We start from the raw sequence: 12,790 nt of genomic DNA on the forward strand, positions 1-12,790 counted from the left end.
TACAGCTGTCATTGATCACTCCGTCGACCAATCATCTGCTCTACACGTGGGGGCGTCGAAGTAGGCGTAGACGTTTCGTGCATGCTCATTGGCGCGGTCACATCAGAGGCCGTGTTTGATAACATTGAAGATCCACAACACTGAAGACGCGACGAGGGCGGAGGTCTTCATTCAGATATTAGCGAGTTATTTTCCATAAATCAGTCGAGGATTCAATCGTATTGATACATTCAAGACATCAAAGGTATGATTTTCAGTTCACAAAACGCTGAAAGGTCAAGGGTAATGTTGGACAAACTGCGAACTTCTAGCTAATGCTAACCACCTAGCCAACTAGCTCTACTAATCAGTTAAAGCTAGCTAACGTTAGGTTGCTAGCTAATCAATGCTAACGCCGCCAAAACGAAAAGCTGCTAATTTCTTGTTATTTTGTTGATAACTGCAACATCTAGATATTATTCAGGAGTATTGAAGTATATTAACTGAAACAAAGGCATACCTCAGCTGGCACGTGTGTTTATGTAATCGGTATGGTAACGTGTTGTTAGCGGTAGGAGCTATCGGTAATGGTAGTCACTGTAAGAGTTGCATCATTCGTGCAGGTAAGCGTTAAAGCTAGTCTTAACGTTACTTAAAAAACTTAAAAAAATATATATGATGTAACATGAAGCAAAACGTAATATTTTATTACTCTTTTCGAATAGGAAGTTCTCGCATTGATTGTACATATAAATGCGTTTAAATGAAAGAAATGAAGCAGGGTTTAAACTCAGTAATGCAGTTTAACTAATTTATGATCAGTTGACACGATTTTTCAGTCACACACGCATATAGGCTAATAGGCTCAAGTTTAACGTTAAATGGGTAAGAATCAAGGCTTGTCTCGGCTTGTAGCTGATTTTAATTTTAAAGGTTATGATTTAGAAAATGATTTTTTGAGAGCCATCTCGAAAGATGTGAGGTCAATCATGTTAGACTTCAAGTATTATCTTAATGTAATTCCCCCCATTAAGTGTTTTGTGTAATCTTAGCAAGATTTTATAAATGTTAATTTTCTTTCAATCAACTAACTTTCAATTCGAGTCAATAGTAAGTACTGTGTAGAGCTGTGTGACATAGCTGAAAAATGTATCGCAATAAAATGTTAAATTTCAGTTGATATTGGTAATTATTTCTATTAATTTATAATAATTTCTAATATCTTCCTAGGTGTGAAAGGTTGAATTTAACCACCTTACTTTGATTTAACAATTAATTCATCAGGGCTCACAGGTAATGCTAACACAAGAGTGAAAAACATAAATAAAGACATTTTCACCCAAAAAAAACAAAAACAAAGGATATTTTAATGATCCAGCACACAAATGATACTGAACAAGTCCAATCAAGCTGCAGGACCAAGCGTCCGTGTTTCAGGTCCTTTTCAGGTTGTACTGGTGTTTGACACTGAGACAGTGGATCGGTCACACCCCCAGCATTTCAGAGCAGAAAAAACTGTTCATTTTTTAAATGATTTTGAGGCCTCATTTTCTATACATAGAGATTTTTAATGATTCAATTTTGGCTTGGTGGTTAATAACACGTTTCTGTGATGTGATAAACTCAGAAAACACATTTATTGTTCCTGTGCATGACCTTTAAGCACCTTCTGTAAATAAGTTAAGGGTTTGTAACATATTAACACAATTCTGTCTTTTAAGAGATGAGTGGAATCCAAAGTATTTGGTTAATGATTTTAGTTTTAAGACTTTCACTCCAAACAACATAGGGTTGGTGGCAACAGCTGCAACATTTAAGACATTCTGGTATTGTGAGACCCTCCTAAAGAATCAAGTTTTTAAATGTTCATTAAAATTCTGCACCCAGTCTAACTAACTGATTTTTATTTGATCTTTTCCTCATTGTTAGGACAGCAGATCCTTCTTCCTGTGCATCCAGTGCTTCTCTGGTGTTTGTGCTGTCAGGGTGATGTCAGCAGCCTGTCTCGTGCGCCTGGTTAGGTGCAGTGGTCCTCATGTGGGTCGCAGTGGTCTTTTACAGACGACCCTAGCCCCATTCACATTCCAGCAGGACAGCCATCTTCAGTCCACAATCTTCCGGAGACAACTGTACAGCCCTTCAGGAAAACGGCACAGCAACACACGCTTTGATCCAGACAGCAGTGGCCGCCCCACAACTTGGGATTCGTTTGGCATATGGGACAATCGCATTGATGAGCCCATCCTGCTGCCTCCCAGCATTCGCTACGGCAAGCCCATTCCCAAAGTCAGCTTATCAAAGGTAGGCTGTGCCTCGCTCATCGGTCAACGCAAGGAGAATGAAGACCGCTTCCAGGTCTCTCAAATGACTGACAACATCCTCTACTTTGCTGTGTTTGATGGGCATGGTGGGCCAGAAGCAGCAGACTTCTGTGAAAAATACATGGAGAAATTTATCAAGTAAGGAAATCATGCTGTTATTACATAACATTACCAGTCAGTGTGTCTAAGATGACATCTGTAAATGTCTTGTTTTGTCCACAACCCAAAGGCATTTAGTTTACTGTCATTTAGGAGAAAATAAACCAGAAAATATTCACATTTAAGAAGCTGAAATTGAAGAATTTGCACATTTTGTTTCATCACAAAAGTACTCAAAATGGGGCGTCCCTGTAGCTCAGTTGGTAGAGTGTGCACACCATTTATTGAGGCTGTCAGTCCTCTGCAGCGGCTGCTGGTTCAATTCCCACCTGCAGCTCATTTGCTGCGTGTCATCCCCTCTCTCTGCCTCCTCTCCTGTCATATCTTCAGCTGTCCTATCACAATAAAGGCAAAAAGCCCCCCCAAAAAAATCTAAAACAAATAAATAAATAAATAAAAGTACTCAAAATGATTAATTGATTATCTAAGTGGTTGATGATTCGTTTAATAGTTAACAATTAACCAATGCATCAAGTAATCATTGGAGTTCTAGTTAGAACTAGACTGGAAAAAAATCATAGCTGTTCCTTGATAGTCTGATCAGTTTGGTCTTTTTGTTGTTGTTTCAGGGACCTCGTGGCAGAGGAGTCCAATCTGGAGCTAGTTTTAACAAAGGCCTTCCTTGAAGTAGACAAAGCTCTTGCGAAGCACTTGCACTTCTCTCCAAATGGTAAGTTCTTTCATATTTCATGTACATAGATATACACACGTATATATGTAATGAAACTTTTCTGTTTCTCTCTTCAAAACCTGACCTACTTATTATCCTACTTAGGCCTTGAAGCCTTGGATTTCACAACTGACATGACCTGAGCACTTTTGGTTAGAGGTCTGTCATTTAAGCCAAAGTTAATCAATTATTGATGAGCAATAAACCAGCTACAAGTAGAGCAAACACTATTGCTGCACTGCTTCCAATACTGCATGTGCACATACAGAATGGTGCCAAATTAAAGGAAAAACGTGAATATTTGTCGATAAATATAACAAATGTGCCGGTTTCCATATAGGGCACAAAGGGTCACTGAATGGGTTTTGATGTGTGTAAAAAAATATATGCATCTTAGCTGAACGTCCTCACAGTTACCAGATCTCACCTCGGTTAAGCAGCATTTGAAAGAATGACTCTACAAGTCCTAGGACTTGTAGAGTCAATACTGGTAAACATTTAAGTTTTGAACAGGCTTATGGTTGTTTTCTTGTTGTTTTTTCCTTTAATTTGTCACCCCTCTTTTCATATTTTCTCAATATGCAAAGTATATTTGTTTAGTGTGAACGTTTAAATTGATATTAGAGGTGATTTGAGCATCCCTAAAACAAAATAATGCAAAACATTTCTCTCAATAAATTATGTTTGCCCTCATATAGGAACTTTTCAAATTAGCTGTATTCTTCTCAAAGGGCATTATGTCTGATTAAGCATATGTTTATATAAAAGTTAGTATATCTATGATGTGGCCGTACATTGGCCACGCTGTGTGAAATGTCCCAATATGCCTGTGTGTGTGTGTGCATGTTATCTACGGCAGCTGCTGACCCAGCTAAGAGCTGGAGGCCCTTGGCACCAATGTGGATGACGAGAGGCTAGATATTGAAGGAGAGTCCAGCGGGTCCTAAATCCTGGGCTACTGGAAGGTTCCCTATCTTTCTCTCACTCCTCTCTATCTCTCTCTCTTTCTCTTCCTTTTCTTCTCTCACCAAGTGTATGCAAAGCTTCTTGTGAGACAGTGCGTCAGCTTGACGAGTTGTATGAGATGTGTGTTGTCAGTGACAGATCTAGTCCATGAGATGCAGCATTTTTAATGTGCAGATTAGGCTTTAAAAAAAGCAAAACACGTAGCGTAAACTGTTCAGTTAGCCATCTCATTTATTTACTATTTCCTTGCAGAGAAAAAGGTCTAATGCAGGTGCATGTCAGCAGATAAACACATGACATTTGATGCTATTTCAACAAATTTGTCATCCCTTAAGAGAAGGGGTGTACTATGAAGGAAGATGGACATGGCCAGGTTCTCTTTGTGTTACCTTGGTCGACAAAACTTTTTCTTTTTGTTATCCCAGGTTTCTGTACACGCTCTCATAAAAGGGGAGGTTGATTCGTCACAGAATGGGGTGATCCCCTGCTGTTTACTTCAGTAAAGAGGAACAGGTTGTTCTAATGGACACCTATGAAGAATATTTTAAAAAAATGGTAGAAAGCAACATTTTTGCTGAACAATAAGGTGGTATAATAATAATATAATAAGTATGGTGTCAGAAAATTTGCTGATTGTGAAAATTTGTAAGTTAACATATTTATATTATTACTCCACTGCATTCTTGTGGTCTCAGGTTTATTCATAATGTGTCAGCTGGACATTGTAGAGGTTGTAAACTTAAATGTTTAAACTTGATACAGCTGATATTCAGCAGTTATATTAAGGTTTGACACTTTTGTCCCATCATGAAGGATATGTGGATATCACTTTTGTTTTTGGCCAAATGAAAGTGAAATGAACTTTATCAACTGAATATTATCTGCAGTGTTTCCCCAATTATTGTACAGGCCTGGTGGGTCGCCAGGCCAACAGGAACCCCGGTTATTCATGAATCTTATTAATCTTGCTTTGTAGTACACCCTTCTGCATCTCAAACCAGACACATAAAACTGTCTGGAGTTCAGTGTTAAAATAACATCTTACTGTTTGCCTGCATTAATAAGAATTGTTACTAATTGCCATTATCAAGTACTTAGTAGCTAAATAATAACACTTTCCTTATGTCAGATAAATTGTGTGTTTTTTTCCACTTGTAACTCTAGATAAGTGCATGCAAATCTAGAAGTAAAACAAACCGTGTCTCTCAGCAAGTATTACGGAAAGTAATTTTTCTTTTTTAGATGTGTTGCTTTTTCGAATATGATGATCAGTACTGGAGATTGATAATTCTTGTGTCAGAAAACATATATAATTTTTATGTTCAGCCTTAGACTTAAGTCTGCTGTAACATCTGGACCTCAACTCTGTGCTGAAACAGTTCGACCTGCATGTGTGACTGCCTCCTTTATTGTTAACTGTGTAATTTCTAGTTTGCTCTAAGTCCACTCTATGACTTCCCACCCATGTGTTCATGTTTTAGTGTGTGAATGTGAGAGTGTGAGATACGCCATGTGGTTGTTGTGAACAATGTGACTTTTTGTGTGGACCTTTTTATGGCTCGTTCCTCGTCTGATGTTACCTTTTATGTCTCTATAGTACCTGGTGCGAATGCAGGAACCACCTCCACCGTGGCCCTGCTGAGGGACGGCATTGAGCTGGTGGTGGGCAGTGTGGGTGACAGCCGCGCCATGCTGTGCCGCAAGGGCAAGGCCCTTAAACTCACTGTCGACCACACGCCTGAGAGGAAGGATGAGAAAGAGAGGTACCAAGATGTTGTCTGTGTTTTTGTCAGTATAAACAAAGTACTTCTGTGGGATATAGTGGTATGAAGCATCATGGTTCCTAAAGACAAGTTCATAAAATGAGAATAAAATTAGATGGTTTCAGTTGCATCTGCAGGATTGTTGCCTGTTAAAACAATGTATATATTTTTTTCTTTCTCAAACATAATTCTCAGAAGAACTTCTCCCAAATTTGTGCAGGACTGTCATCAGCCAGAATGAATAATGATTTTAAAAAAAGATAATAATAATAACTTAATTTATATAGTGCTTATCTAAACAAGGTTATAAAGTGCTTTACAAAATACATAATATTAAAACAAAAAGTTAAAAAGATAGGTAACCATACAAAATATAGCTATGCTCTAAGAAAATTAAACAACACACAAGTTACACATCAGACATAAAAAAAACCCTTCCGATAAAAATATGTTTTAGGCAGTGATTTAAAAACAAGTCAAGTGCTGGCAAACCTGATCTTCTCAGGGAGGGAATGTCAGAGCCCAGGCGCCCTGATGACTAAAGCCTTGACCTAGGGACAACTAGTGAGGGTATGTTACCTTTGGAAGGTCTCATGTTTCAACTTGGAGCTTAGGAAGTCAAGGGCTCTGGAAAATACCTGGGGGCCAGACCAAACTGGGCCCTAAAAGTTATTAAAAGAACCTTAAAATCAATCCTGAATTTAACCAATGAAACTAGGCAAGAATTGGGGTGATAATGGGACCTACGATTGGTCTTAGTTCAAATATGAGCAGCAGCTTCTGCACAAGCTGAAGCCGGGGTACTGAGGATTGACTGAGGCATGTAAACGGTGTATTGCAATAGCGCAGGCATGAAAAGACAAAGTGAGATGAAATGAGAGTAACTAAACTCACATCTGAATTGTCTATCTAATGATAACATTGGAAGCAAGTATTTAGGCTTCATTATCTTCTTAATTCCTCTTAATCATCAGTCTGGGTGTTGCTCAAGACAGTTGGCCTCTTGGCCTTCAAGTGATTGAGAAACCCACTTAAATCTGTGTTCCCTGCTGACTAAAACCCACCATATCAGTTTTCCCCCTGTAACTTCAGAATCCAGTTATTGGATATTGATGCAAAACACATTTTAAAGTGGTGTTGTCAGTGCTGATGAAGTTGTGTCTGCAGTAGTGAGAAGGATTTTGTTAGCATTATCATATAAAATCTTTCTATCTGAACTGCAGTAATTCTTTGTGTACCTGTTTCTCTCTCTGCACCTGCTTTCAGGATAAAGAAAAGTGGGGGTTTTATCACCTGGAACAGTCTGGGACAGCCAAATGTTAACGGCAGGTTGGCCATGACACGCAGCATCGGAGACTTTGACCTGAAAAACATGGGGGTCATCGCTGAGCCTGAGACCAAGAGGATATCGGTATGTTCATACAAGTGGAGAAAAAATTCTCATTTGTCCTGTGGGTGTTTCAAGCTAATTTATACTGGATTCTTACTGAACAACAACCTGAATGATTTGTGCTTTAACAGCTTTTATTTTAACGACATGCATGAGTTTGTTTAATGTTAATAATGTATATATAACAGCATAATGGCAATGCAGACTTGTACAAACAAATGTATTAAGCCAACACTCTGTCCCTCATGAGCCAGTACATATTTTTGGTATATATTCAGCTTCCATCTATAAATGTGTTCAGTGCAAATATTGCAGCCTGCATCTTTTAATGTTTCTGCGCACATTTTACCTCCATATTAAATGAAAAGATGTGAATGTCTTACAGTAAATATTGCACTTTGGATATATTTTTGTAGAATTGTTCTCCTATCTACCAATATCCAAAACATTAATCTGATTAACTGGAAATGCATTTTAACATCTGCCTCATCTAGTAAATGTGTCTATAATGACATTGTATAATTAGAAATTATTTTAGGATCTGATTTTTGTTGTTTTCTGCTGTTCTTTATGCAGTTTCTCCCTCAAGGGTTTGGTGAATTGTTTATCTCTGATGAATTAAAGTAGCAATAATTCAGCCCTACATGTTGAAACAGAATTAGAAATGCTGCTGAATGTTGTAAATATTCCTTTCCCTTTCTCCAGTTGCACCATGCCCATGACTCGTTCCTGGCACTGACCACAGACGGCATTAACTTCATAATGAACAGCCAGGAGATCTGCAACGTTATCAACCAGTGCCATGACCCTAAAGAGGCAGCTCAGAGAATATCTGACCAGGTAAGACGTTCACACTTTGTTTGGAATACATCAATAGTGAAACCACACAGTGTATGTAAAGTAGGATAGTTTTGTAGTTTGTAAAGTTTTGAGTTCATGAATCACTGAGTGGATTAGGTAGTTGTTAATTGGAAGACAGACAGATCTTTCAGTCCCTCCAGAATGTTGCGATCCCAACAGTTAACACATATTCAACCAATCCCTGTGAATTCTGTGTGACCTTGCAGTTTTGTCCAGTCACCACAAATTTTACTGATCATTGTAGCTTCCTGTGACTCCCACCAACTATAGCAGTCCCCCACGCAAATGTCATACACGTAAGTCTTATTGAACCAACCCAATGTTTTTTAAATTTATTTTATTTATTTTTTTTTATTTTTTTATTTACCAGCAGAGGGATTTAAATCATCATGGACCAAGTTGCTTTCTTTTTGGAGCATTTTTAGGCCAAACAATCCCCAAAAAGCCTGTGAAATCCTAGTGGGAGTGATGTATGAGTTGTGGCAGATTCAAACATATTCTCTGAAATGAATGCTGACATGTTCTGTCAGAAGGACAAATCAAAATAAACCATGAACAGTGTTCACCTGGATTAGCCTTCAGTCACACTCATCAGATTATAGAGAGATTAACTGGGAGCAAACCTCTCAGAAAACACTTGATATTTGGAAATATCCTGCACCAAGGTCAAGTATTGTGTACAAACACTCTGCTTTCTAGCTTATGAGTTCACACACCACTCATTTTAAGTCTTATTCTCATGTTGTTGTTCCTCTCTCATCCAACTCTCCCAGTGTGATCCAAGCCTCAGTCCATCCATCCAGTGCTCTGTACTTCCAAAAAACTTGCAAATGCATGAGAGATGGTTGCTAAAATCCAGTGCCAATCTTGTTTTGGCCAACTATTCAAACTTTTTTTTAAAAAAAGTTAAACTAAATATTCGTGAGCTATTTTTAAAGTTTTCTTCAATAGGAATTTGCTAAATCTTCACAAGGTATTGATAGGCAGAATAAAGCATTTTGATTTTGGTCTTCGTTGTACACCTGATGTATACACTGGTGGTTGCAAATATAGTTATTTCAAGAGAGAAAGCTGTTTGCTACACCTGCTCAAGCCTGGATGGTTTGAGTGCTGACTTGTATGGAAATAAGTAAGGGTGTAACGATTCACTCATGCAGCCATTGCATCAGGCTTTAATGTGTAAGATACGAGTGCATTCAGACTGCATGTATCGGTATGTTTCATTTTTGGCATCAGTGATCTGCCGCTCCCCCCGCCTCTGCCTGCACTGCTCTTACTGGATGCTCACACAAAACAAGCCCCCCATCACCACCAGTCTCTCCTCTCCATTTCCTCAAAACAGATGGCAACGCAAACAGACAGTGAAAGAAATTATGTTGCACTATGTTGCACTACCAGACTTTGATAACGCTTAAGTGTAGAATAAGTGTGGGTTTTATAAGAAAGATGAGAAACACTGCTGCAAATCATTTATGCAAAAGGTGTTGGACAGCAGAGTATAGAGACACAAGTGTGACTCACAGGGACATAAAGGCACTGTGAGAGCCTGTAACACAGAGCATCACTGCTCCCTCACACCAATCAGAACCACAGCACTCTTCATATGAAACAGAGCAGCAGATCAACTTACTGCAAAAACACACCACTGTAATGTCTCCTCTCTGTCTCTACTGTTACTGGACTTCTAAAAGCTATCATATCGCTGAACATGTATCGAGATAAGAATTCAATCGGTCTCAGTCAGCTAGATACACAGCCCTAGAAAAACTCTAAAAAAATATAAAAAATCTCTGTATCTCACGTCTCACACAGTTATTTAATCAAAGTGACCAAATGTTTTTTTTAATGATTATGGTTCTCTTCTCTCACAGGCTCTTCAATACGGCTCAGAAGATAACAGCACAATTATCGTGGTGCCCTTTGGTGCTTGGGGAAAGCACGAGAATTCAGACCCAAGTTTCTCCTTCAGCAGAAGTTTCGTATCCAGTGGTCGCTGGGCGTAGTCAACAGGACGCTGGATGAAAAGGTGTGGTCTCTGGACCCAAATAATGTGTGCAATACAATCCTATGGTGCCCTTGAGGAAACATGATAAAGAGTGTGGTTTGCCCAAATGATAATACCTAAGGGTTACAACATGTAATTTAGAGTAGCATGATATTAGCCTCTGTAGAGTCAGAGGCAGTGAATTCATGATGTGCACTAAATGAAAAACATCCTCTTTATACAAGGTTTCATCTACTAGCAAGCCAATGACCTTATAGGTGCTAAAAGTTGAGAAATGTTTGAATGGCAGACAGGAATTTGTGATGACATTGCTCAGCAAATATGTAATCTGTTCTACAGTAGCTATGATTTTAATTGGCTGCCATTCAGATAATTTTTTATATTTTTAGCTGTTCGTAAAGCCCAAGTTTGCACTTATTTATTTTCATGGTTAACTTGGAAAAGTTGCGTTTAATTAAAAAAAAAATATAGTGCTTCTCGATTTTACCAGTTTTTTAATTTTGGACAGTTTCTCAGTGTTACCAGCAGGACAACATGCAGAGAAGGGAGTGGGAAAATACAATAATTGAACTGCAGTAATATGTCAGTTAACTGGACTTAATTGAACCCTTTTTTGAGAATACAAAATCTATGTGTACATAGAATGTCATAACGTCTGATCCAACTGGAGTATAAGTGTCATGGCCCAAATAAGTCAGTGAATAGGCCTTAAAGGAATAGCCCAGATTATTTGAAGTGGGGTCGTATGTGGTACTTATCCATAGTAAGTGTCTTACCTACAGTAGATGGCGGTTAGCATGCCCCCTGTTTGGAGAAGCAGAGAGGGGCACCAGCATGGAAACTAAGCAATGCACTGCTGTTGACGGGGTCAGCAGCAAAAGGTATTTTAGATACTTAAGAAAGGCCTGCTGAAAAATGTCAATATCACTTTAAGTGTGCACTATATTTAGAAGATTTTCATCACTTTACTTTGCTGTCAGACATTTTTTTTTTCTGTCACTATATAAGCCAAATTTTGCTCTCTCCAAAGCAACCAGACTCTATTGGCAAAAACTGTAATTTTACCTTGGAGAGCATAGGAGTTGCTGAACTTCTGCTGCCTTGTTGTGCAAGCTTGTTTATGTTGTTGTGTGACTTCGATGAATCTGAACTTACTCTTAAGAGCAGTGGATTGTTGTTTTCAGGAAAACAGGATTAGATTTACATTTGCAGACAGCTGACAGTTATAAACAGCTTGATTAGCTTACAGTGTAGGACTCGTCATGGTCAAATTACAATATTGCACCTGTCTTTCACTTCACTCTTCAAGGGGACAGGGGAAACAACTTACTTCAACCATAGCAGGTTTATTAAAGATGATTTCAGTCTACTATCTATTATTATACATTATTATGGCTCCAACCAGCTATGGTATTTTATACTCAATTCTGCAATTGCTATATATTTCTCTTTTAATTTGTTGTTACTGAATGGCAAAACTATGCCATGTGCCTCATATTACACAGATATGTCATAGCCTGAACAACACAGTAAATGTGTATCACTTCACACAGAGTCAATCTCAGCCTGTTACTCTTCAAAACAAAAGCCCCAGACATACATTGTCTCCTGTACTAGCTGCTTGATGTGGTGCTGATGTAATTGGTCGCTCTTAAATCACGAACAAGGTTTCGTTCTGGGTTTATAGAAATGGCAAAATTATTGTACATTCAGTTTATTTTGGAATTATAGACTGTTTATTGTACAGTTGTTAAAATATTGATACAAATATGATAATTATTGTACATCTGGCAACACTGAGTACCAACTGCCATTTACTGTGGGTAATACACTGAGTATTGATAAGTACCTCATACAACCCCACTTCAAATAATCTGAACTATCCCTTTAATGACCGAACGTCAGTTTAGAGCTTCCTTTTCAACCGGTGTATCTGGATTGGATGACACAGAAAAATTAACAGTTTAATCTTTAAAAACGCTTTGGTCCTGACTTCTCCATAAATAAATGTTTAAGACGTTGTGCTTATAACACGTATTAAAGCACCATTGAAAAGCATTGATGCTCAATTGCACAATCTTGATGGATTGGGAGGGAAAGAAAACCCTGAATGTTCTCTGATCTTGAGAATGAGTGTGAATGGAGCTGCTTAATGCTGTTTATATAAACGGCATTTCAGTTGCCGAGTGACATGTATAAAAATAAGATTTTCATGTTTCTTGCAACTGAAGCATTGTTCACTGTCTCTAAGTGTTAATATCTGTACTGTTTTGAAACTGGTCTTGTTAGGGCACAAAGAAGTGTTCAGGGTACAGAAATGTATAGTTTATGTTTTGTAAATAACTCTATTTATGTACATCTGGAAAACTGTTATCTCCGTTGCATTTACTTAATAACTTGTCTGAACAAAATCGCTCATATCAGAATATTTCACACACTTAGGAACTAGGTTCTTGTATTGTGTAAATCTACATAATTTTCACCGTAACTCGGTTATAATCAGTAACTCCTCACTCACACCACTTATTTGTCAGTGAGAAAGAGCGAAGCACACTTAATGCAACACTAAAGAACTGTTCAGCTAAGAGCCATGTATGACAATGTGAATGTTTGCTTCAATGCCCTCCATGACTAAAGAATACAATCAAACCCCGTAGGGTAAAGGAGTAATTAAGC

At 38.2% G+C, this 12,790-nt stretch overlaps 1 protein-coding gene across 1 annotated transcript; it reads left to right on the top strand.

Moving 5' to 3' along the window:
* The first annotated feature begins 1,902 nt into the window (after window positions 1-1,902).
* ppm1kb (protein phosphatase, Mg2+/Mn2+ dependent 1Kb) lies at window positions 1,903-10,411 on the top strand. The gene is made up of 6 exons (XM_084715182.1): window positions 1,903-2,438; window positions 3,029-3,129; window positions 5,693-5,858; window positions 7,125-7,269; window positions 7,954-8,088; window positions 9,981-10,411. The coding sequence occupies exons 1-6, from the start codon at window positions 1,969-1,971 to the stop codon at window positions 10,110-10,112; spliced, it is 1,149 nt and encodes a 382-aa protein (XP_084571308.1). The 5' UTR covers window positions 1,903-1,968; the 3' UTR covers window positions 10,113-10,411.
* Window positions 10,412-12,790: the final 2,379 nt, after the last annotated feature.

Source organism: Lutjanus erythropterus, chromosome 3 (genome assembly GCF_056507025.1).
Source record: "Lutjanus erythropterus isolate fLutEry1 chromosome 3, fLutEry1.hap2, whole genome shotgun sequence".
Taxonomy (NCBI): domain Eukaryota; kingdom Metazoa; phylum Chordata; class Actinopteri; order Lutjaniformes; family Lutjanidae; genus Lutjanus; species Lutjanus erythropterus.

Coding starts and splice junctions, on each gene's coding strand:
- ppm1kb (XM_084715182.1), top strand. CDS start 1,969: ATGTCAGCAGCCTGTCTCGTGCGCCTGGTTAGGTGCAGTGGTCCTCAT. Junction 2,439..3,028: donor TACATGGAGAAATTTATCAA/GTAAGGAAATCA, acceptor TTGTTGTTTCAG/GGACCTCGTGGCAGAGGAGT. Junction 5,859..7,124: donor AGGAAGGATGAGAAAGAGAG/GTACCAAGATGT, acceptor ACCTGCTTTCAG/GATAAAGAAAAGTGGGGGTT.